This window comes from Myotis myotis, unplaced genomic scaffold (genome assembly GCF_014108235.1).
Source record: "Myotis myotis isolate mMyoMyo1 unplaced genomic scaffold, mMyoMyo1.p scaffold_m19_p_1, whole genome shotgun sequence".
Taxonomy (NCBI): domain Eukaryota; kingdom Metazoa; phylum Chordata; class Mammalia; order Chiroptera; family Vespertilionidae; genus Myotis; species Myotis myotis.
Window position 1 is genome coordinate 57,998,375 of NW_023416313.1, and position 22,834 is coordinate 58,021,208.

Here is a 22,834-nt window from a genome sequence, read left to right on the forward strand (position 1 = left end):
GAGTCTTTCAGGGAGACAGCATACTTTGATAACTAAACATTAGATTTAAAAGAAATTATTTCTGTTTCTCTTATTTATTATCTTTCTAGTTTATTTCTCTCTCCCCCCTTTTTCTCTTCTTTCTTTTCCCTCCCTCCTTCTCTCTCTTTGTCCTCCTTATTTTCTGTACATTCTTTTATCTCTTTCAAGAATTCCTTTCTATAACCTACTATCAATTAAGTGTCCATGTTATAAATTTGGGGTGTGGGTTTTTTTATTTTTATTTTTTGCTTGTTTGTCACTTGTTTACTTAGAAAATATAATGTTATATTATTAATTTTTAAAGACAGTTTGTTTTTTCCTAACAATAAAATGTTAAATATAGGAAAACCAACCCCATTTTATCCCTATCCATTATGAATCTATAGAAAAGGAAAAAAAAATCACCCTGCCATATTCAGTTCATTAAATTTTAAAAACTCACAGGTGTTAATATATTACCTTCAATGATTCAATCTTATTATTATAGACATTAATTATTATATAATATTTTAGATGTAGGAATTAGAGATTGAACTGAATCTACACCTACTTTATAACATACCTTAAACAGTAAGTTATTTACTTGTATTATATATATATATATACACATATGTTATTTTTTTATGTGTTTTTAAATAAAAGTAAAACTTACTAGACATGTAGATGCTAAGGATAGAGAAAACCTACTAAATTAAATACATTCATTTTTGTGGGTGTTCAATGAATATTTGTTGATTGAATGGGTATGAAAAAAGTTTAAAACTATTAGATATAATAATATATTTATAATATAATTTTAATGGTTTCATAAAGAAATATATATGATTTTATGATTTATCTTTTTAGATAATCCATTTGAAACCTTAGGTTGTACAAAGTAAAAAGAAAAACATAGCTTCACCATATTGACTCATATTTTTAGACTATGTGTCATTTCAAACAAAAGTATTATTCTCTTTTATTTGTGACTTTGCTTTTATAATATTGAGAAAGACTTAATATAATTGTCTAACAGCTTTTTAAAATTCTATGACTAACAGACTGTCCAAACACAGATAATCTAGGATTAATGGTAATGACTTAAAAAAAATTAACAGAGAAATCTTTAAATAGTCTCTCCATTGATTTTACTCTCTAAAATAGTCCTATCTCTTTTTTTGGATAATAAAGTCCTCCCTATATGTAAACTCAAGAGAATCTGTAAGAAATTTAGTTGTGTCACTCAGAATATTTGAGTAGAATTAGAGTTCCTGATACTTAAAGAAACAATAATCTTTTGGATCAAGTATAATGTAAGAAGATTCCCCAGTTTGTCTTAGCCATAGCTTCCCACAATAGTACTGCTCAAAGGCTTTCTTAATTTACCTTTCACTAGTTTATAAAACCACATCTCAAAAACAATAAAAGTTATATCCCAGTTATAGCCATTACCAGACAGAAGCAATTAGCAGCTAAGAGTCAGTTGCATCTAATAATATAAAAACTTCAAGGTTAAGAAAAAATTACCTTGTGAAGAAGAAATATTTCTCTAGGACACCAAGCCCAGCTATCTTATTTAAAACCCATGAGAAACTCTCATTGTAAAAACCAAATATAGACGACTGATTATCTGGACCAAATGTTTTGCAGAGTTCGGGACCCTCATAAATCTGAAATGGAAGAATGTTTCCTAAGCAAGTGTACTATTGTTCTTGAAGAAGTCATAGAAACGCAATAAAATCATTTTTAATGGACTAATTCTAGAATTACTCTATTAGAAATTCTGGTGTTACTTTCGGGCAGTGCCAGTTCTCAACTCTCAATGGTCACTTGCAAACCATTTTAGGGATAATGTCTTGTAACTATGTAATTTGATTGTTCAACTAAGTTTTAACAATACAATTTTTCATCTATAAGTAAATGACCTTAAAAGGTCCCTCCTTATATCTAACCTCTGAGATCTGTCAAAGAAAGTACGGCCCAAACTAGTGGGCTGTCTGCCCCCACTTTGTTATTTAATACTGCTCATGCCGATAAAATGGCTTCACTAAGCAGAAAGAAAGCAAACATTTCCTGCCAAGCTTAACGGTGGAAACCTACACCATGATCAGATCAGCATGATATAGCTTCAGAACTTGGGCGTATTGATAATATCACGTTTCTTTTTCTATGTACTTGAACACGTTTGTGAGGACAGATGGGGAATCGAGGAGCCTCTTTTAACACTGAAATGTCATTTTGAAGTTAGTTTCTAAGAGATGCTGTGAATTTTTTGAATCTCTTGTGGGGGGAAAGGTAAATGGTGATATGGTATCCAGTTACAGATAATATTATAATTTTTTAACAAAAATAGTTAAAATACAATGTACTTTACCAGGGAGATTTTTTTTTTTGACCTAATTGAAATGGAATGTGTTTTATACTAAAAACTTTTTATGTTCTTAAATTGTTTATTCATAGCTCTTCCAAGTGTATTTATTGTTCCCTTTAGTTTTTAGCAAGCTGTGTACTCTCCAAAAGGAAAATGCTTATGGTTTCATTTTAAATATAGATGTTTATCCTTGTATATAATCTAATAGTGTCTGCAACCTCTCTTTGAACTCAGTGCCTCCTTAAGAAATAGAAATCTACCTCTAGTCATCACTTACTCTATTTTGAATAATGTGATTTTTTAAATTGTAGAATAAACCTAAAATTTTTGTAGATCTTTTGATTTCTGGTTCCATTATTTCCTCTCAAAAGAACTTTTAAATTCTCCCACAGTAGATAATTATATGCTGAGGAAAATAAAGCAGAAACAAAAGGAAGGCAAAATTAGAATTTTATGTTGCCCTTCTTTAGAAGAGCTCATAATAGTTCATATGAATTAGTTCATTTATTCTGTCATCTCTAAAAAGAAGGCATAACAAATTATGTCCACATTTTTGTAGATGAAGGAAGTACGAAGCATGGATATTAAGTGGCGTGCCCAAGCTCATGGGTTGAATGGCAAAGCTAGAATTAAAACCCAGGTTTTTATACAGTATTCTTTCTGGTGGATTAAGCTTTTGATTTAAAAGCTTTCAAAAGATTATGTAATCTACCCATTCTACAGACATTCTTTTGAAATCTCTGTTATTGGGAACTAGAAATACAAAAACAAATAAGACATGGTCCCTTATATTATGGTAATATTCCAGTTGGGAGTGGGAGGGGAGAAATGAGTGGGAGTGCTGATAGATATATATAATATAAAGAATTACTTTAATGCAGTGGAAGAAATGTCCTAATAAGAGGTCCAGCATGCTCCGTGAGTATAGTGGGAGGAGGTACTAACTCTACCAGGATGGGAAATATCAGGGAAGTTTTCACCTGAAATCTTTTAAGAGTAGATCCAAAGGCATTGCTTCGAGAAATACCATTTCCTGAGATCAGAGTGGGTATTGAGCACAGTCATTAGGTGTACTTAATTAATGATTTCAGTGTTGATTATTGCCTGTAGATAAAGTAATTATAATAGCGTGGGCCATGCTTAGAAAGATCAGGAAAGCAATTGAAGACATTGCATTTTATCTAGTCTCAAATACTGTTACTAAGTAAATAACACTAGTGTTAACAGTACATGGTTTCACTGATCTAGTTGACGTAAGCATCTAATAAATAAGCCTAGATTTCCATGTTTTTTTCCTCATTTATATAGCCAGATTTTATATTTGAACTCTCATTTTGAATTTTCAGATTAGTGAACTTTTTTCCCCTAGTGCTTCAGCAACATGGAGCAACCATGATACCATATTGCTACATGTGTTACCATATAGAGTATCCACCTGTGAAGTGTTAATCAGGCAAGTACACATCTAGTTGTGTAGTTAAAGATAGTAACTATCATTAACATGACAATAAAAACCTAGCATTTATAAAACAGTAGTTATCAAAGAGCCACCTTATTAGCAGGTCAGTTTTGGGCCTCATGGCTAGTGAGAAGACATGGCTCTCTTAGGATACCACGGTCTGCCGATGTATTGTTAGTAAATACTAATCACCTAAAAGAGAATGATAAATGTACCTGTTACATATGGGAGAGATTTATGGTACACTTGGAAAGTGCTCTACTTCAGTAGTGGTCAGGGTGGGCTTCAGTGAAGAAGTCATGTTTAAAAAAAAACCATAGGATAAGAAACAACTAACCAAGAGAAAGGTCAGGAGTAGACCATTCCAGGGCAGAGAAAAAAGAATCTACAAAGGCCCTAACATATAAGAGAGCTTAACATAAAAAAACCCACGGCCCGATTAAAGGAAGTGGAGATGAAACTGAAAAGGATTCAAGTGGCAGACAAAAAGAGTCTAGATTTTATTTAGAGTGCCATCATATGCCTTTGAGACTCACTGAGCAGGGTAGTGGTATCATGGAATTTATATTTCAAAAAGATAATTCTGGCTGCTGAATGGAGGATGGTTGGATGAAGAAGTAGAAGAGCAGGGAGGCCTGTTCAGAAGCTAGTGCAATTATCTAGTCAAGTGATAATGTTAATTGGGAATAGGGTGATGACTGGAATCGGTGGGATCACATGGAGTAAGATCTTTGAGATTTAAATAGCCAGCACACTCTGGTGGATCTGATATGGGGAATAATAAGGACGATGAAGGATTTGAGGATGGTGCCTGTATTGTTGTTTTGAGTAGGTAGTTTGATAATGGTGCACTTATTGAAACTGGAAAAACTGGGGTAGAATGGACATCTTTGGATGTGGAAGTAAAAGATTAGTTTTAAGCATGTTCAGTTCGAGGTGCTTCTGATATATACCAGTAGCAGTTCCAATTACATAAGCTTAGAGCTCCCAGAAGAGGTCAGTATCAAGAATATAAATTTATATTGTGTACATAGCAAAAAAAAAAAAAATCAAAGAAGGATCAAAGATAGTCACATGGGAAATCTTCAGTGTTTATGGGCTATTGGGTTAGTAACTACAAAGCATTCTTCTATGTTTCTTTTTAAAAATATATTTTTATTTATTTCAGAAGGAAGGGAGAGGGGGAGAGAGAGAGAGAAACATCAATAATGAGAGAGAATCACCGATTGGCTGCCTCCTGCATGCCCCCTTGGGGATCAAGCCCACAACCCGGGCATATGCTCTTGATCGGAATCCAACCCAGGACCCTTCAGTCCACAGGCCGACGCTCTGCCCACTGAGCCAGACCAGTTAGGGCTATGTTTCTTTTTTCAATAGTAGAACCCTATATATAATTTTTTTTGTTGTTGAACTATGAATTCAAAAAATTAATTTCTGGTTGGGTATTTTTGCTGTCTCAATGCATTTACAGACTGCTGCCTTAGAAAATTAGAATGCTTACTAGTTTGAACTAAATCAAGGACTAAAGAATAAGTAAGAATTGGTACTTTATTCCAATTGATAAATATTGGTACATTATGTTCGAGCGAAAAAACTATGTAGTACATGATAATCTTTCATGAAAAAAAATAACTTTTTTGCACAATTTAAACACAATAAAAAAGTATATAATCATAATAAAACTTTGATACTTAAGAATTTCAAATGCCATGATCTTTTTCCCCCATTCAGAATATAGCAAGAATTCTTTGTTTCTTCTTTAAACATATTTAAATGACCAGAGAATACCAGGGCTTCATATTGAAGTAATGCATGCTTGAATTACGCGTTTGAATCAATATGTGTTTGAAGTTAAAGGAGTAAACTATACATTCTATTATTACCCAAAACCATTTCATGGATAATTAATATTCTGCTAAACTTGATAGTATCAGACACTTTTATCTATTTTTTAAAAACCAGTAATTCACTTCTGAGGAATATCAAATGATATTGTTAAAAAAATAAAAGTTTGAAATATTATTGACTTTATTAGATAAAAATCATTGGGCTATGAAAAGTTATACAAATATTGCATCTCTTTTCACTGCCACTGTCATCACAACCATGACCATCCCATCCATCTCATCCATCTCTCATTCTCCATGTGGAGGATTTAGAAAATTGTCACCACTTTCATTGTCAATAGTAAGGTTACATTCCAGTTATTTTCAAAAACTTCTGTGCATACATGATAGATTCTTATCATTCCAGGAAGAAGCTCTACTTCTGATGCACTAGACATACACAAGTCTCCATTCTCTCATCAGACCTTTCTTAACAAAGGGCTTAGTAAGTCTATGGGATTTCTGTCCATCAGAGACACACAAGATGAGGAAGATTATTTCAAGGACATTTTATCAGATAATAATTCTGGACATGAAGATTCTGAAAATACCTGCTCTCCTTACCAGTTCAACACTAGTGGCCCAGAAAAAAAAGCTACCCCTGGCATTGATGTGCTTCCCAAGAAGAAGATTTGGGCTTCGTCCATGGACTTGCTCTGCACAGCTGACAGAGACTCCTTCTCCGGGGAGCCTGGCAGATACCGACACTGTCACCCTGAGGCAACCACAGTGCGGACTTCAACCACTCCTAGGAAAAAGGAGGCAAGGTACTCAGATGGAAGCATAGCCTTGGATATCTTTGGCCCTCAGAAAATGGATCCTGTGTTTCACACGCGAGAATTTCCAACTTCCTTGGCAATATCAAGTGCTTTGGACCGAATCCGAGAGAGACAAAAGAAACTTCAGGTTCTGAGAGAAGCCATGAATGTAGAAGGTTAGTAATTTTGTGAGTGTTTGAGAGAGAATTGAATTGAAACATTTAAAATTGTGTTAATAAAAAGGGTTATTAATACCACAAGTCTTGTTTCCACTGCCAACCATTTGTACTCAGTTTAGTCTTCTTTATCAGTATCTGTTCTCCCTTCTACCAAAAGCCTAACAGAATTGTCCCTACTAAGCATATCCAGTCCAATCGCTTTATAGTCTCAATATTTGGGGTAGTATTTTTTTGGGGGGGGGGGGTAGTATATTTTTAGATTGTAAGCTTCTCAGGGGCAGGCACCATGTTTCCTACTTCTTTTTAACCCTCTACAGTACCGTCTGTCATGCTCTGTTTTGTGAGAGTCTTCCGTAAAGACTGGTTCATAGAAGTAAGACAGAGGCAGAGTAGTGTGGAGGTAGTACAGTGGTTCCCAAACCACCAGCTTTAAAAACAAAATTTGGGACACAGCTCCTGGAGATTATAATTTTTTTGGTCTAGAATGAAATTTCAAATCTGAATTTTTAAAGGGTAGTATTTAATTTTATAGATTTAAAGTCAGACAGCCTAGGTGTGAATTATTTACTCCATTCAATAGTTATGTGATTCTTCAGCAGTTGGGCTTAATAACTCTTAAGTTACCCCATCTGTAAGATGTTCTTAACAAAAATAGATGAATTGGATAATGAATATAAAGTGATTAATAAATCAGATTATCACATAATTAGTGTGAGAGGCATAAAAATAACTATAAATGATAAATTCATATTATTTGCAGTATAAAGCTCTGTTTTAACAATATCCGACTCACAAACAAAGCTCTATATATTGAATGGAGTAAAATTGTGTTCTAGACATAGATAGAGGCTATTTTTAATGTAGATAGATGAAAGAGAAAACAAAATAAGATAGAGTTTTTTATCTAATCCTCTACATTTTTTGAGGATTAAACTTTTATAACTACCTTTTGCCTTCAGACAAACCCTGGGGCAAAGCTGATGAAGGGGAACCTGAAGGAGCTTTCTAGTTTAGTGAGAGTAGTCACATCATCAAGGATCATATTCATTTTTAAGGTCATTACTCTAGTAGAATATTTTTTATTCACAGACTGTCTTTAAAGTACTCTGCCTTTAAAGGTTTGTTGTTCTTTAAGTTTTAAGCATAGTTCTGGAACTGAACATACTCCCTACATTGTTCTTTACTTCAAGTAAAAGTTTGCAGTTGTTTAAATTCAGGATTTGCAAATTACTAAATAATTTGAAATTATGGAGGAAATTATTGAACACTTAACTGATTTTAAGGGTTTGAAAATACATGCATTTTAGAAAACATTAGCTAATGTTATGAGATGGTCATATGTAATCTTCAAATACAGAATTTTCAAATACAGGAAATAAAAACTTAGAAACTTGTTTAATGCATGATTTCACTGTTTAACTATGATCTGTAAATGTTTAGAGTTTGACAGCAAAGAATTGGCACTGGCTGCAGTTTAAAATACTCTCCCCTTTAAGAAGTTGTATTTCATGACTGTTTACTGTTGCACAGCAGTTAGCATATAAATAGTAATTTAGCCTGGCCTTCTTATGAGCATGCCTTCATGGATACATTAATGTAAAGAAATATTGCCCGTGTGTAATAAAAAAACAAAACCTAAATTATTCAAATCAATAAACCATGATAGCATCAGAATATAAATAGTGAAGATAGATACCAATATAGATGACCTTGTCTAACATTTAAGAGGTTGAATAGTTTTCTTAAAATGAGAATATTATAATTAAAATAACTTTAATGTTCTCAAAAGATTTGACTTAATATTTGATAAATTAATACTAGTGAAGTTTGATAAAGTGTTTTTTACACTTGATCTTTGAGAGTTTAAAAATAAATCAAACACTAATGAAAATATGTTTAACCTGTTAAATTATGCTAAAATACTCTATTTAATATATTTTTTTGAATAGATTTTTTGATTACCTACAAAATGAATATCAAGCCAAATTATGTCCCAGTTTGCATATAAGCCGTTATCTTCTCAGGTAGTGTGTGTTAAGGAAATTCAGAGAGACTAAATTATTTCCAAATATGCATATATATTTGCAAAGATGATGTAAAATCTTTGTAGACCCTTATTTGTTAAAAATGGTAACATGTTATGAAACACAGTTTTCAGTTTTAGAAATTTAGATTCATTATAAGAGGTATAAGAAAAGGGGGAAAAATTTATTTAAAAATCAAATGCACTTTGAATTGTTCGACACAGGACAGTTGTCGTCCTGAAACCTTTCTTTGCTGTTGAAGAGTTTTCAAAAGCATTTGCTCCCACAAAGAATCTATGCACTTTCCCCCCAGAGTATATTTTATAACCAAGTTAAATAAAACACTCTAAAAATGTTGCTATTATTATGGAAACGTTTAGACCACTTTAAATAATAAACTCCATTATTATATAGAAACTTGCAAGTAGTAATAAATTATATTTGCTTTAGACTAAAAGCATTATGCAAAAGGAGTGTTTGATGTTTGGAATTCAAAAGCAGTAATTCTTTTTAGTTATTTAGTTGAGTAATTTGTTGGTTTTGTACTGTGGTGTCTTTTTTCTAAAGGTGAGATAATGTGTTGGCTGTGCAAACAACAGTACAAATTGCTAATAGAATATTTTAGCCAGTACACAAAAAATAGAATAGAAAATAATATGAATCCCATTTATCTCATTTAATTCTCATGAAAATCAGGCTCCACAGATCCCTTTTATATGTGATAAATCAAGCAGAACAGTGGGTGTTATTAATGTACACATTTTCTTGTACACATTTTTCTTTTAAAATACTCTTGTTTGACTCATAGATACAGAGAACAAACTAATAGCTGCCAGAGGGTTGGGTGCTGGGAGAACAGGCAAAAAAGTGAAAGGGATTAAGAGGTACAGACTTAGAGTTATAACATAAATAAGTCACAAGGATGTAATGTACAGCATGGAGAATATAGTCAGTAACAACTGTGTGGTGATAGGTGGTTACTAGACTTCTCATGGTAATCTCTTCATAAGGTATATAAATTTCAAATCACTATTTTGTACACCTGAAACTAATATAATATTGTATATCAGTTATACCTTAATTAAAAAGAGCATTGCATTCCAGAATGAAACTTAAAAAGTATACATTCTTGTTTTAAAGCATTTTACAATATTGCTAATGCTCCGTACAATTTTTGTGATCTTTAAATTGGCATTTGCTACTGGGTAGGAGTAATTTTAGAATTAGAAGAGGTCTTAGAGTACATGTTCTTAGGCTTGTGAAGATTTAATAATGTACCCAAGACCCCATAGCAAGTTAACGATAGAGTTTTTATCATTATGGGAGACTATAGATTTCCATCATAGATTTCAGAGTTCCAGTCTAAGGCTTTCCCATTACATGTCACTTCCTAAATTTTTTTTTAATTTAAAGAATGTTTAAAATTATAGTTGCCATTCAATATTCTATTAGTTTCAGGTGTGCAGCATAGTGGTTAGACACTTATATAACTTACAGACGGAATCCTTCCTCCCATAAGTCTTGCACACACCTGACACCATATTTGTGGATTACAATATTATTGCCTATGTTCCCTATATTGTACTTTACATCCCGGTGACTGTTCTGTAACTGCTGGTTTGTATCCGGTCCCCCCGCCCCCATCCTCCCGTCTGGCAACCATCAATTTGTTCTATGTATCTATGAGTTTGTTTCTGTTTTGTTCATTTATTTTGTTTTTTAGATTCCACATATAAGTGAAATCATATGGTATTTGTCTTTCTCTATATGACATTTTGCTTATTCATTGAATTAATATAACAATCGGAAGAAAAAAATGACTGTATTTCAGTTTGTCCTTTTGGGAGTGCAAGGAAGCTCATTGAACTATAGGAAAGAGAGTTGTCTCCTTCAACCTCAGATGGATAGCCCTTTCCTTAGCCCATCCTCTTGAAAGGAGACTTTATCTAAATCACCTCCACGGCTTCTTAGCTGACATCCACCAGCCAATCACCAGCCAACATCAGAGGGAGAACAGACCTTAACATCATGGAGGTTGGTACTGGAAGGAATCTGGATACCATTTAAACCAAACATCTCATTTTCAGAGGCCCAGAGTAAACTAGTTTGCCAAAGGAGATTCATAATTCATAACAGAGCTGTATTTATAATGCAGGTCTCCTGAGCCCCAGAATAAGATTTTTTTCCCCACTGCTACTCTGATTTCAAGCAGAAACCAGATACATTGTCAGGAAAACTGTTTTAGTGCCAGAGACATTGGACGTTCAACTAACCGCCTAACAAACCCCTTAAGTCTCTTTCTAAGCTAATAAAATTATATCTCTTCAAATACAGGAAAACACGATAGTATTATGAAAGAAAGGTTCAAAATGAGTCACTGTTGGTTCTTTCTACAGTAAACCACACTGGGAGGGGGTTAAGATGCAGTTCCATTGTGGCAATGTTATGTTGTGGTCGTTAGTGTCTTGTTGGGGCTTTACTAAGGTAGTTTCTGTAAGATGGGTATCCTGTAACTGATGAGATAGGGAGTAAGCTATCAAAAAGCAGTGGTTGCCACTGAGTGCTCTGAATTCTTTGTGAACAAAATAACAAAGTTAAGAACAAAAAAGCTCCCAGGAAAGAAACTATAGTCCAAGTTTACAAATTGTAAGATTATTACCATGATTGTTAACACCTAAACATTCAGATACTTCTGTGTATCCATAAAGCAGTAGGGAAGGTAAGAAAGAAACAACAGGTTTCGCTTATGAAAACTAATTTTAAAACTTGATGTCACTCTTTTATTGCTTTATTCTTTTCATTCCACTTTTTTCACCTCACCATAGGACTCTCCTATTCTACTCCTTTATTTTCCTTCCTTGTTCTCAGTTATTCTTTTCTGTCTTTCTCCACTTCATCTCAAGATCTGAGACAATTGTCTATTTTCTAATAGGAGCATTTGTTGTCATCTCTCTTGTGATGTAATTACCACACACTCCCCATCCATTGCTCTGTAGGTTGGCAGCAGATTCCTGATTGTAGACAGTGACTTGGAACCAGTACTGTGAGTATAGGAAGAAGAGCGCTCCACACCCTGGGTGGGGACCATGAATAGCATTTTGCTTCCAACTGTCAAAACTCCTCTGTATTCTGTGTAACACTAGAAGGGAAAGTATGAAGAACAGATATAATTAAATCCTACAAAAGTGACTTGTTAAATATTACTTAAGGAGTTCTAAGCCAATCTACTTTACATCAAAATTAACTATTATTTCCCTCCTTTCAATGCTGTGCCCTCGGTCTAGCCTAGTTTTGCTGTTCCGTGACTGCCCTGTGAATACAGCTTAAAGTCCGTGTTCTGCAGCTGCAGTATGTAAACACTCAAGTATGTGAGCCTGTTCTCATTGCTGGGGTCCTTAATGTTTCATTTCCCCTGAGAAGATTGAATTTGAAAGCTCGTACATTTTTATAGTTATATTTGAGAAAAGCAAGAGATGGATTAATAAATGTTACAGTTCATCATGTAGGATGCTTCCAGTGACATTCTATGGAAAGAAAGAACATTTTTTCAAAACTTACCTCTCTTTGCTAAAATCCAAAACTGGTAAAAATGAACTATTTGGTTTTTATTTTTTCACCTTATTATTTCTCCTTGAAGAGAAAACAGAGATATGATTGAGTTGTTATTTAGATACTCCAAGAGCGACATTAAATAGCATTAATATTCAGTTTTTATTTTGCTCAGTTCCACAGAAGTAATTAGAATAAGCAGGGACTTTATGTGGTGTTGGTCAAATATCACATGTTTTTTAGGTATTAATAACTTAATTATTATACTAAGATACAAATATAGTTGGGTCTCCACAGAGCATACTCGCACAGGCGATCTGGATTCAACATCTTACTCAGCCAGAAAGAAGCAAGTGCCTACTGTTTCTAGGCTGAGTTGTAAAGTGGTTCATATTGTCCAGTAGAACTTCTTCAGTGGAAGAAATGCTCTCTGTCTAGAGTCCAACTCAGCAGTTACATAGCCATGTGTGGCTAGCGGCTACTGTATTAGAATAATGTAGCTTCAGACCATTCTCACATAAATTTAGTCCAGTATAAAATACTAATGTTCTTATTGAGGAAAGATTGGTTTGAGAAGAGGTATACAATAAGTCATTTTTTTTTAATCCTTTATTGATTTTTTTACAGAGAGGAAGGGAGAGGGATAGAAACATCAATGAGAGAGAAACATCTATCAGCTGCCTCCTGCACATCTCCTACTGGGGATGTGCCCACAACCAAGGTACATGCCCTTGGCCGGAATCGAACCTGGGACCTTTCAGTCCGCAGGCCGACACTCTATCCACTGAGCCAAACCGGTTAGGGCCAGTAAGTCATTTTTTTAGTTAAAATACAAATGAGAAAAGACATTTACTTCTTTTGATTTATCCAAGGGGAAACAAATGAACGTGCATTTTTAAACACTAAGGAAAGTTACAGTTGAAAGTAGTACAAACTTTTCATTGTCTGTATTCATAGTCACATAATACTGATTTTGGAGTCACCAGAAATCCTAGACTAATTTATCAGAAATTGGGTACCTAATTTAAATCTAACTCACACATAGTTTAACATAGATCCAGTTTGGCTTTTACATCTATACCTTCTGAGAAGCATGGATTGATATGTTTTAAGAAAGGTTTAAAATGGGTATTGCTATCATTGTGGTTTTTAAGACCCAGCAATTATAACCTCTAAAATATTTTTTATTCCACCCCAGTCAGTACCTTCTGTTTCCCGTGAACTATGGAAACAGTTTTCTAAATTGATCTTGCAGCTACAATTTGTCCTCCATTTTTCTGCCATTCATTTCTTCTCTTGACCATTTAATAACTTTCCATTATCTGAGCAAGATAAAATTTTAGCTCCTTTTCGATCATGGCATGCAAGTTTCTCCATGATTGTCTCTCTTGAGTCTCATCCTTGAGCACTTCCCATCTCACACCTCACTCCAACGCCATGTACACATTCTCTCTGCCTCTCTATCCCCACCACTTCCTCCCTCTCCCCTTCCCTTCCTATAGGCAGTTTTGTATTTCTATGTCTTTATTCACGCAGCTTTCTGCTGTGAGACTATCAGAGCTTTTAGTCATTCCATGGTTCAGGAAGCTTTCTCTCAGCTTCTCAGTTTAGGATGATGGCTTATGTTTTTCATTGAAACTATTTGTTTTGAAGAGTTTGTTTCTCCTCCTGTAGGACATCAATTTTTTTGGCCTAATCTAACTCAGAACTGTGTCCTTAGCATCTACATATAATAGATACTCATAATTGCTTATCTAAAGTGAGCATTGCATTGTGGCAGTTAATATTAAATATTAAGTATATTCAGTGGCGCTATTTCTGACATTGGCTACAACAATATTCTCTGACGACTTATAGTGATGAGAAATCACCTCCTTCTGTTTTGTCCGATTCCCAGTGAAAATCACATACTTGTCAATCATAGCCTGACCAACAAATGCATTCGTTTTGCTTTAGAGCTCTGTTCTGTTTGAAAGCTTTACAACAGGCGGAGAAGTCCTAACAGCAGGATCCTGGAGGTGCTGGAAGACGGACAGCCATGCAAGTCATGGCCCAGCTTTGTGGTTACTGCATCACACAAGACCCCAGGAGAGGAGAGGAAAATGGAGGCTGTGCATTGTTGTTGCCTTTCTTACTCTGCACAAATTTTATATCTCTAAAGTATGGTTCACTGAGCATTTCTCCATATAATCTTCCTCATTTACCTATGTCCATATTTGTATAATTTATGTTCCTGGTTAAAATGTTTATTGATCATATCTAGCTCTCAAGGAGTTGGACTACATTCTGTTCCTGTATCTTACAGCATGGTATAATGTAGAATGCAGTAGACTCCAGTGAACATCTAAAAGGTACAATGTCTACTCTCCTGAGATTAATTCCTTGAAAAGAAAGCATAGGGAAAAACACTTCATATGTGAATACATAATAGCATTATTTTTGTTTCTCTGCATTATTTGAAAATTGAAATATTTTATTTGTTAGGGTCCATAACCTTAAAAATGCAGGGTTTTAAAATACTATAGTTCTGAGCTACAAAACCAGTCATTTTGTGCACTTCTCTTTGAAATTTGTTTTCTGTAATTTGAGTCATGTATTAAAGGTAAATAAATGCCAAGCAAAAAGTGGTTATTTAATTCTTGATGTTGCAATGGGGAGTCTTACTTTTTGCATGTTACTTGTCTGAGCTTGAATATGTGTCACTTTTTAGATTGCAGCTTGTGCTGGCGTAGATTCCCCTTAATGTGAAGATTGTGGATTTGAATATTTCACCTGAAATAGTGTTATGTGAACTGAGACCATCTTTCAAATCTTTATCATCTTCTAAACATTAAAAGTATGGTCACATGCCACAGCTTTGTATGTCTAAAATATGCTCGGTGGCGGTGGAAATCATGACTCTTCGTTGTTAAGAGCCCAGGACAAAACATTCTAACCTATTGAAAAGCTGCCTTTGATTGTTACTGTTTAAGTAGAGTCACTATGACATTGCAGCTGAAGTAAATTTTGTTTAGAGAATCAGATTACAGTTAAAGGATAACAAAATGTCAGGTTTTTATGCCTTGTATTTGATTAAAAAAAAATAGTATACTTTTAATTATAGAAGATACTAAGAGGAATAAAAGATATCTTTAAATATCAAAGTATGTATGACTATGAAATCTCTATAACTAGACTTCTATCCAAATGCTAATTCTGTAAGCCATTCTTCTGTAGTCCCTATTCTTCTCACCTCTGTTCCACAAAATGTATTTTAGAGAGAATATCGTCCCAAATGTTTTATGTGTTTATATACATACACTCGCACACGCCCAGTGTGGTTCTTCTGATTTGGTGGTATGTGCCCAGGCTAATTTTACTTGCCCATTTGTCCTCTTGCACCTATTATTTCTACACTCAGGTTCTTTCCTGCCACTTCATTTTCCACATCTGCAAACTAAGTACTCATTGGAAGTCAGAGAAGGAAACTGTCTAGTGAAATGAGGAATAATTATGACCCTAAATAGACCCCAGTACACTGATTTGCAGAGTGTGGGCTTCATTGAAATAGTTAATAGCTGAGATAAGAAATTTGCAAACCAAAATTAGATTTTAAGTCTAATTTTATCCCACAAAAGGCAAATAAATTCAGTTCTGAAATTGTAATAGTGAAAGCTTAAATGTATAAAGTGTGTATTTAAACATTCTTAATAGGCCTGTTGAACACGATTCAAGAATTTTGGGCATTAAAAAAACTTTGTAATATTATATATAAATACTCAGGAGCATCTCTTTGTTAAAAAGTATTCTGACACTTTCTAATTAAAATAACAATCACAGGGTTTTGTTGATGCTGGGAGATGACTATATGAGAACTTGATTGTTCTGTTTTCTTGTTCAGAAGTTTTCATAATAAAAAGTTTGGTTTTTTTATTCATTCAGTTAATACCATATTCCTGGGGTCTGGACCAAATCTAAAGTGTTAATATTATGCATTTAAATATAGATAGAAACATTTGTAGTATCTTCCTAAAAGAAAAGTTGTTAATAATGTTAGGACAGCTCATGGAAAATTAGGGATTACCTTTCTGCAGACCAAAACAGAGGAGGAAAACTGTTTGCTCTCTAGTTAGTGTCTATGGTTTGCCTTTATGTAGATCATATCAAAAAGCCAGTAATTGTTCTTGCCTAAATTATCTGTAAGCAAGGAAAATGTGCCACTCTGTATATGCTAATAATGCAAGATACTCGTGGTAAGAGACGTGTAATTTTATAATAATTTCTGAAATGGTTAAATTTACTATTTAATTCAGAAATGGAAAGCCTGTACTTAACAAGGGCTAACCTTTCTTGTAAGCATGAGTAAGTGGTAAATTTTGGATGAGAACTTGAATCTGATTATAACCTTCTTATAAGCATGACTTGAACAGAAAATATTACCTAGGAACTTTAATCTGGTTATATCTGCCATGCCATTACATGAAAGGAACGTAGATAACAACATTTTAATAGATCTATTTCAGAATACAGAAGCTCACAAAAAAGATTCCTACTACTTTAAGTAACAGAGACCCACCTCTACTCAAATCTTAGGGGGTGGGAATGTCTTCTTACCCATAATAGTATTGCCTCGCTAATCATCTGGTTTGTGTTTCTGGAGTGCTAGTGCCCTATTTCTTTAAGGCAGGAAAACTTCATAAGGCAGGTCCCTTTCTGTCCCCAGGTGTGGTCCTGAAAACATTTATAAACCAATAGTTGATCAAGGGAAGATGATTTATTGCTGTATTTTAAAAAGGGGATCATCATCATTACCTTAATATGTCTTATGAAGGGGACCCAAGAATTTAAAAAGTTTACTAGTGTTGTCAAAGTAAAGTAAAGAAAAAAGAAACACAACATATATAGGCTAGCAGGAGAGAAGAATACAGACACATAAAATAGTATAAGAACAAAGCACCACCAAAGAATGGAAATTAAAATTTATTTACTATTTTGCAGCTACTTTGCAGAAATAGCAATGAAACAGTAAATTCACTTAATATGGCTTGTGAAATTATTATTACATGGTATAATATCCTAGTGACTGACCTTTTTGCTTCATACAGTAGACTTCTGTGACTTCCCCTTCTTCTCTGTAAGGTAAACCTGTATTGCCTGTGAACACCTGGGTCCTCCCTTTGGCTTTGTTGTTTTACTGCTCTCTGTGCTGCAGTGCTGCGTTTGGAATTTGGCCAAGTCACCTTGGGAAAATTCCTCAAAAATTTTAGCATGGGAGTTCTACAAAAATGAAACAAAAAATTATTTGGTGCTCCTTGAAAAAAATAACCCTTCTTAAATAATCATTTAACTATGTCCATTAAAGTTAAATAATATGTAAAATTCTTTGTCATCTGTAATCCTTTCAAATCACATTAATCATTCGTTCATTCATCTCTCTCTTTTTTTTTTTTTTTTTAAACATTCTCTGTTGAACAACTTTCAACACAAGGAATAATTCATTTTGTAAAGTCCCTGTTCTCAAGTTTGCAAACTAGTGAAATAGACTCCCTCCCATACCTTGGTTATCTCTGCCAAGTATTCCATGTCATTCCTCAGATCTAGATATTTCCCATGGTCTGCTTTCTCTAGAGCCAAGAAAAAGCCACAAAACCTTTCTGATCGGTTCCAATACAATTCATGCTTTCTAGCCTAATCTAAATTCTCATGGCTACACAAAAGCTTTCATGTGGTTTTTGCTGACTTACCACATTCTTCACAGCAGAAAGTCTTTACTCTTTCAAGCTCCCAGCTAAACAGGCTCCCAGGAAGTGATTCACTTTTTATTACCAGGAGTAAGTCAACTTTCTGATAAGAATATCTGGGAATTCTTTCTGTATTTTTACTTCTTTTCCATCATTTCTTTCTCTTAAGAAAAGAAGATTATCTCACCTTGCCAACTAACTGTCTCAGGTGTATTGGGATTTTTTCCATCTCCTCCTGTTTTCCTCAGCACATTTTTCCAGCAGTTTTCCCTAGTATGCTTTACAACTTCAGTCTCCCCCAGTCTGCAGGCTTATCATCCACTGCCTAAAATCATGCTCAGACATTCCACTCTGCCAAAAAGACTCTTGATTCCTCATTCAGTCTTCTTAAAAAGTTTTTCTTCTTTTCTCAAACCCCTAAACTAATTGAAAGAATTTTCTCAATTCCTTACCAGCTGGTCCTTCTTTAACCCTTTCTGATTTGGCCTCTGGCTTGTCTTTGCAATGGAAATCGTCCTCTTGAAGATCATCGGTGGCCTTTCTGTAACATTTACATTTATCTATTCATTCATCCATTCATTCATATTCACTCAGAAAATACTTATTTTTGTGCTTGCTAGTGAACAGTTAGTAAATACTAAAGATACATCTTTAAAAAAATCCCTTTTGTCAGAGAGTTTATAATTTGGGTAGAGGGAACAAATAGAAAATTATTAGGCAGTGGAAGAGTTGCAACCAGTTATGTATAAAGCAATATGAAAGTGAGGGAAGCCTTGCCCAATCCGGCCTTTAGGTGGTCATGAACGCTTTTGTGTTCAAGTTAAGGCTTCTTTTAAAGGAAAAAGAAAAAAGTGTCTCGCTTAAATAAAAAAAAAAAAAGCTGGAGTGGACAACAGCATTCCTAGCAGAGAGAGTGTCTTTCAGGAAGGAGCCCAAAAATTTCTCTGCTTTTAGTTATAAATTTGCAAATCTAGAACATGAATGCAGAATTTGTCTGGGGAACTAGATGACCATGAGGCTATTGGAATAGGCTTTTACCTGCATTGCGTTTCTAAAGTTCTATTTAAGAGTGTGTGTGTGTGTGTGTGTGTGTGTGTGTGTGTGTGTGTTTTAGGGAGTGGGAAGAAAGAGGTCTGTACTTTTAATCTGTTTTCAACAAGTGAATCTGTGACTTTATAGTATCAACAGTCACGGCTATATAATTAGTTGAAGATCTATATATATATAAGCCTACACGACCGAAAGACCGGCCAACTGGTCACTATGATGCGCACTGACCACCAGGGGACAGACATTCAATGCAAGAGCTGCCCACTGGTGGTCAGTGCACTCCCACAGCCAACCTCCTGCGGCCAGCCAACCTTCTGCGGTCCCTCCCCCCAGCTAGCCAGCCCTGATAGGTCCCGATCAGCCCCGATCGCCAGCCAGGCCGAGGGATCCCACCTGTGCATGAATTTGTGCATCGGGCCTCTAGTCAGGTTATAAAAGGCGTTGAACCTCAAGCTAAGGAGTTTTTCATTGTACCTTAAAGACTCTGGATTGAAGAAGCTTAAGAAATATAGCAATATGCACAGATTTTTGTTTCTGAAAAATTTACTCTCTGAAATGTGAATTATAATATGAGATGAGTCCAGCATGAAATGAATGATGATCTGTGATAACTATGGGGAGTATGAAAAGAGAGGGCAAGTCAGTAACATTTTGAAGGTAGAATTTAGATTTTAATGGAGTCCTGCCCCTTTACAGCACACAATGCACAACCCGACAAGTCTCCCCCACCCTTAATGCTTACTCATCTCAAACATTAAACATCCTTCCTTGAATTAGGTATTTTGTACTTACTATCTGAGCTTAGGACTGTGCTTTTGGATTTTCTATTCCTTTAGCATCTAACACAGAGAATTTACTCATTAAGCATTCAAAACTGGTTGTCATTGATGATTTTTATATAACATCTCTTTCCTATATTAATTCATTTGATGCTCCAACAACCCTATGAGGTGTACCCTATTGTTATGCCCCCGTTTCAGCTAAAAAAATGAGTTACAGGAAGTTAAATTACCCACCTAAGATCTCACACCTAGCAATTAGTGGAACTGAGATTCAAACCCATACAATCTGGCATCAGAATCCAGGCTCTTAACCTCTATGCCAGACTAACTCCAAATTGGAAGCACATTATTTGCATACCATCCAGCAATCTTATATTTTAAGCATTCTATAAAATGTTCCACTCTCACCATAGTAAATGTACTATTTTATTTGACTTGTGTGGAACAGCTAATGAGTTTCCTTTCTAATGTTTTTTTGTTTGTTTGTTTTAATCCATTTAGAACCAATTCGAAGATACAAAACTTACCACAGTGATATCTTTAGTACCTCCAGTGAAAGTCCATCTATTATTTCCTCTGACTCAGACTTCAGACAAGGTGAGAGGCATCTCAGAAAATAAAATGTTTTTAAGAAACCGTGATTGTCCTTCTTTTTCAGTAGCACTGAGTTATGAGGTGACAAACGAATAATTCTATATAAAAATTTAAGAATTATAAAAAGCTGCCAGTTATTCATTTTAACAATATTATAAGAGCTTAATAATAGCTTCACCAACAGCAATGTAGTCATTTTCATAATATCTTATATAATAAAAGGCTAATATGCAAATAGACCGAACGGCGGAACAACCGATTGCTGTAGGATGGTGGAGCAGGTGAGCCGGGGTGCCAGACCAAGGCGGGCGCCAGTTGCTCCTGGCGCTGGAGCTGCTGCTCACACCCACTGCCAGTGCCTGGTGGCATTCCCAATCACTCAGAGCCATCAGCGGGTGCAAGCAGTGGCTGCCAGCCCTGATCACCCCTGAGGGCTTCTCCATCTCCCCCTGCTCCTGAGGGGTGATCGGGGCAGCAGCCACCACTAGCCCTCGCTCCTGGCGCTGGCCCCAGTCGCTCCACGCTGTCAGTGGGTTTGAGTGGGGCTGGTGCTGTCAGCGTGTGGGAGTGGCGGCAGCAGGAGCAGGGCTGCCAGCAGACAGGGGACCGGGAGACACGGCGGGAGGGGCCAGGTGGGGACTCGGAGGATGGGCCAAGACCAGTCCCTGTGCCTACCACAGCCTCATTGCCCACAGTTCCTTTCAAGGTGCACGAATTTGTGCACTGGGCCTCTAGTAGAAAATAATTCATTGTCTTTAAAAACAACATGACTTACCTCTACGCATCATTAATTCGATTATATGAATATGATTTGAATATGTATCTGTGTCTGCTAAATGCTTGAGTTTTAAATAAGATCACTTCATATTAATATCATCTGTTCCTTTTTCATTTAAATTAGTGAGAAAAAGTGAAGCTTCAAAGAGGTTTGAATCTAACAGTGGTCTCCCAGGAGTAGATGAAACGCCAAGTCAAGGCCAGTCACACAGACCAAGGTATGTCACCTGAAAAAGTAATACTAATGCGTTTCCTGGAAACAGTAACAGGTTTTTTGTTTTTGTTTTTATTAGAATCAAGTTCATATTTTTAAAAATTATCCTCTTTTCTCCATTTTTCCTTTTTCTTTCCCTCCTCTTTCCATACCCACAAAATTATTCAGTTATGTGAAGACATTGTAGTAGTTCAAGTTTGAGTTATTGGAATCTTTTAAAATTAGAATTGGCTCTGATTATTTATAGTTTGTGCTTGATTTTTAGAATTGTCAGTACTTATTAACAGTTAGGAAATTCTGAAGGCGTGGCATTAAACCTGTGGGAAGATAGCGAGTAATACCTCTTTTAAACGATTGAACAGGTTCAACAAGCAGGATTTCACTAAGTATTATTTGTTGAATGAATAATGAGGTTACTACTAAGTAACCTGTTATGTAAAAAGTTAATTATTCACTACGTTTATCCTGGTTTAAAAGAGGTCATCTTGTATTTTTTTTAAAGCCCACTTTGGGCTGTTAAGAGTTCATTTTTATACTGAAATACTCAGCTTTCTTATAAGGTATTAGGTATTATTCTTGTTCCAGACTTAGGATGGTGGTATTATAGCTGTGTATTAATTTACTTTGTTTAAACTGAAAAGTGTCAAGGCAGTAGTGACTGTTTGATGTGCATTCTTTTTGTGTGTGCAGAGGTCCCTTACATGAACAAAAGCACATTGCTAATGTTAAGCATTAATTTGAAATTTGTAATGTGATATTAGAGAACCAGAGGATGCTTTAGAACTTACACCCATACTATGGGAATCCTTTTAAATTCATTATTTCCATTTGTATCATTCAGGTGCCACCATATACAAAAGAATCATTTGGAAATTAACAAAACCTTGCCCCTTAGCCAATTAATTCTGGCAGACACTGTTTCACAGCTGTAAACCATTAATAGATCAGGTAACCCTAGCCATGTGATTAAAGGTTTAGACTCCAAGTAATTAAATACATTACAACAAAATTATCTTTAATGTTTAATTTTTATTAAATTTATGTAATTTCTGTTCTCTCTTATACCTTTTAATATAGTCTGTTTATTTTAGTTAAGTTTTATTTTACCTGAGGAAAGCCTTAATACGTATTTTTGTACCTAAGGGGACATTATATTTGCACAATGGCATTTTATATTGCTATAGCCCATAATAGTAATAGTAATTATATAATAGTAAATATAATAGTAATTGTGATGACCCTGTTTTTGTAATTTTGAACAAAGAGGTAAGAGAAAAGACAGATCTATGCTTGATATTGCACAGTTTTCTTAAAGAAGCAAAAGTGTTTGGGTATGAACACCAGGAAGAAGCAGATTGAATTGCACAAAGCTCTGTGTTAAATTGAGGAAGTCACTCTTCTCTATATGTGTAATTTGGAGAAAACTTATAGATAGTTAATATGAAACCCTTTTAGCTTGATCAAAAGTAGC

At 35.0% G+C, this 22,834-nt stretch overlaps 1 protein-coding gene across 31 annotated transcripts in view; it reads left to right on the forward strand.

Annotated features, from left to right (window-relative positions):
- The window catches only part of PTPN13 (protein tyrosine phosphatase non-receptor type 13), a 212,291-nt gene that overhangs the window by 80,655 nt on the left and 108,802 nt on the right, over positions 1–22,834 (forward strand). For 29 of the 31 annotated variants that reach the window (XR_004972633.1, XR_004972635.1, XR_004972634.1 and 26 more), the window contains 3 exons: positions 6,084–6,650; positions 20,280–20,375; positions 21,274–21,367. Coding sequence is in view for 28 of the 31 variants with exons in the window: in XM_036338751.1 (XP_036194644.1) it covers positions 6,084–6,650; positions 20,280–20,375; positions 21,274–21,367 (757 nt within the window). In the remaining 3 variants the exon portion in view is untranslated. Of the gene's footprint in view, positions 1–568; positions 592–6,083; positions 6,651–20,279; positions 20,376–21,273; positions 21,368–22,834 lie in introns of those variants that run through there. The other 2 variants (XM_036338934.1, XM_036338870.1) reach the window with 2 other exon arrangements.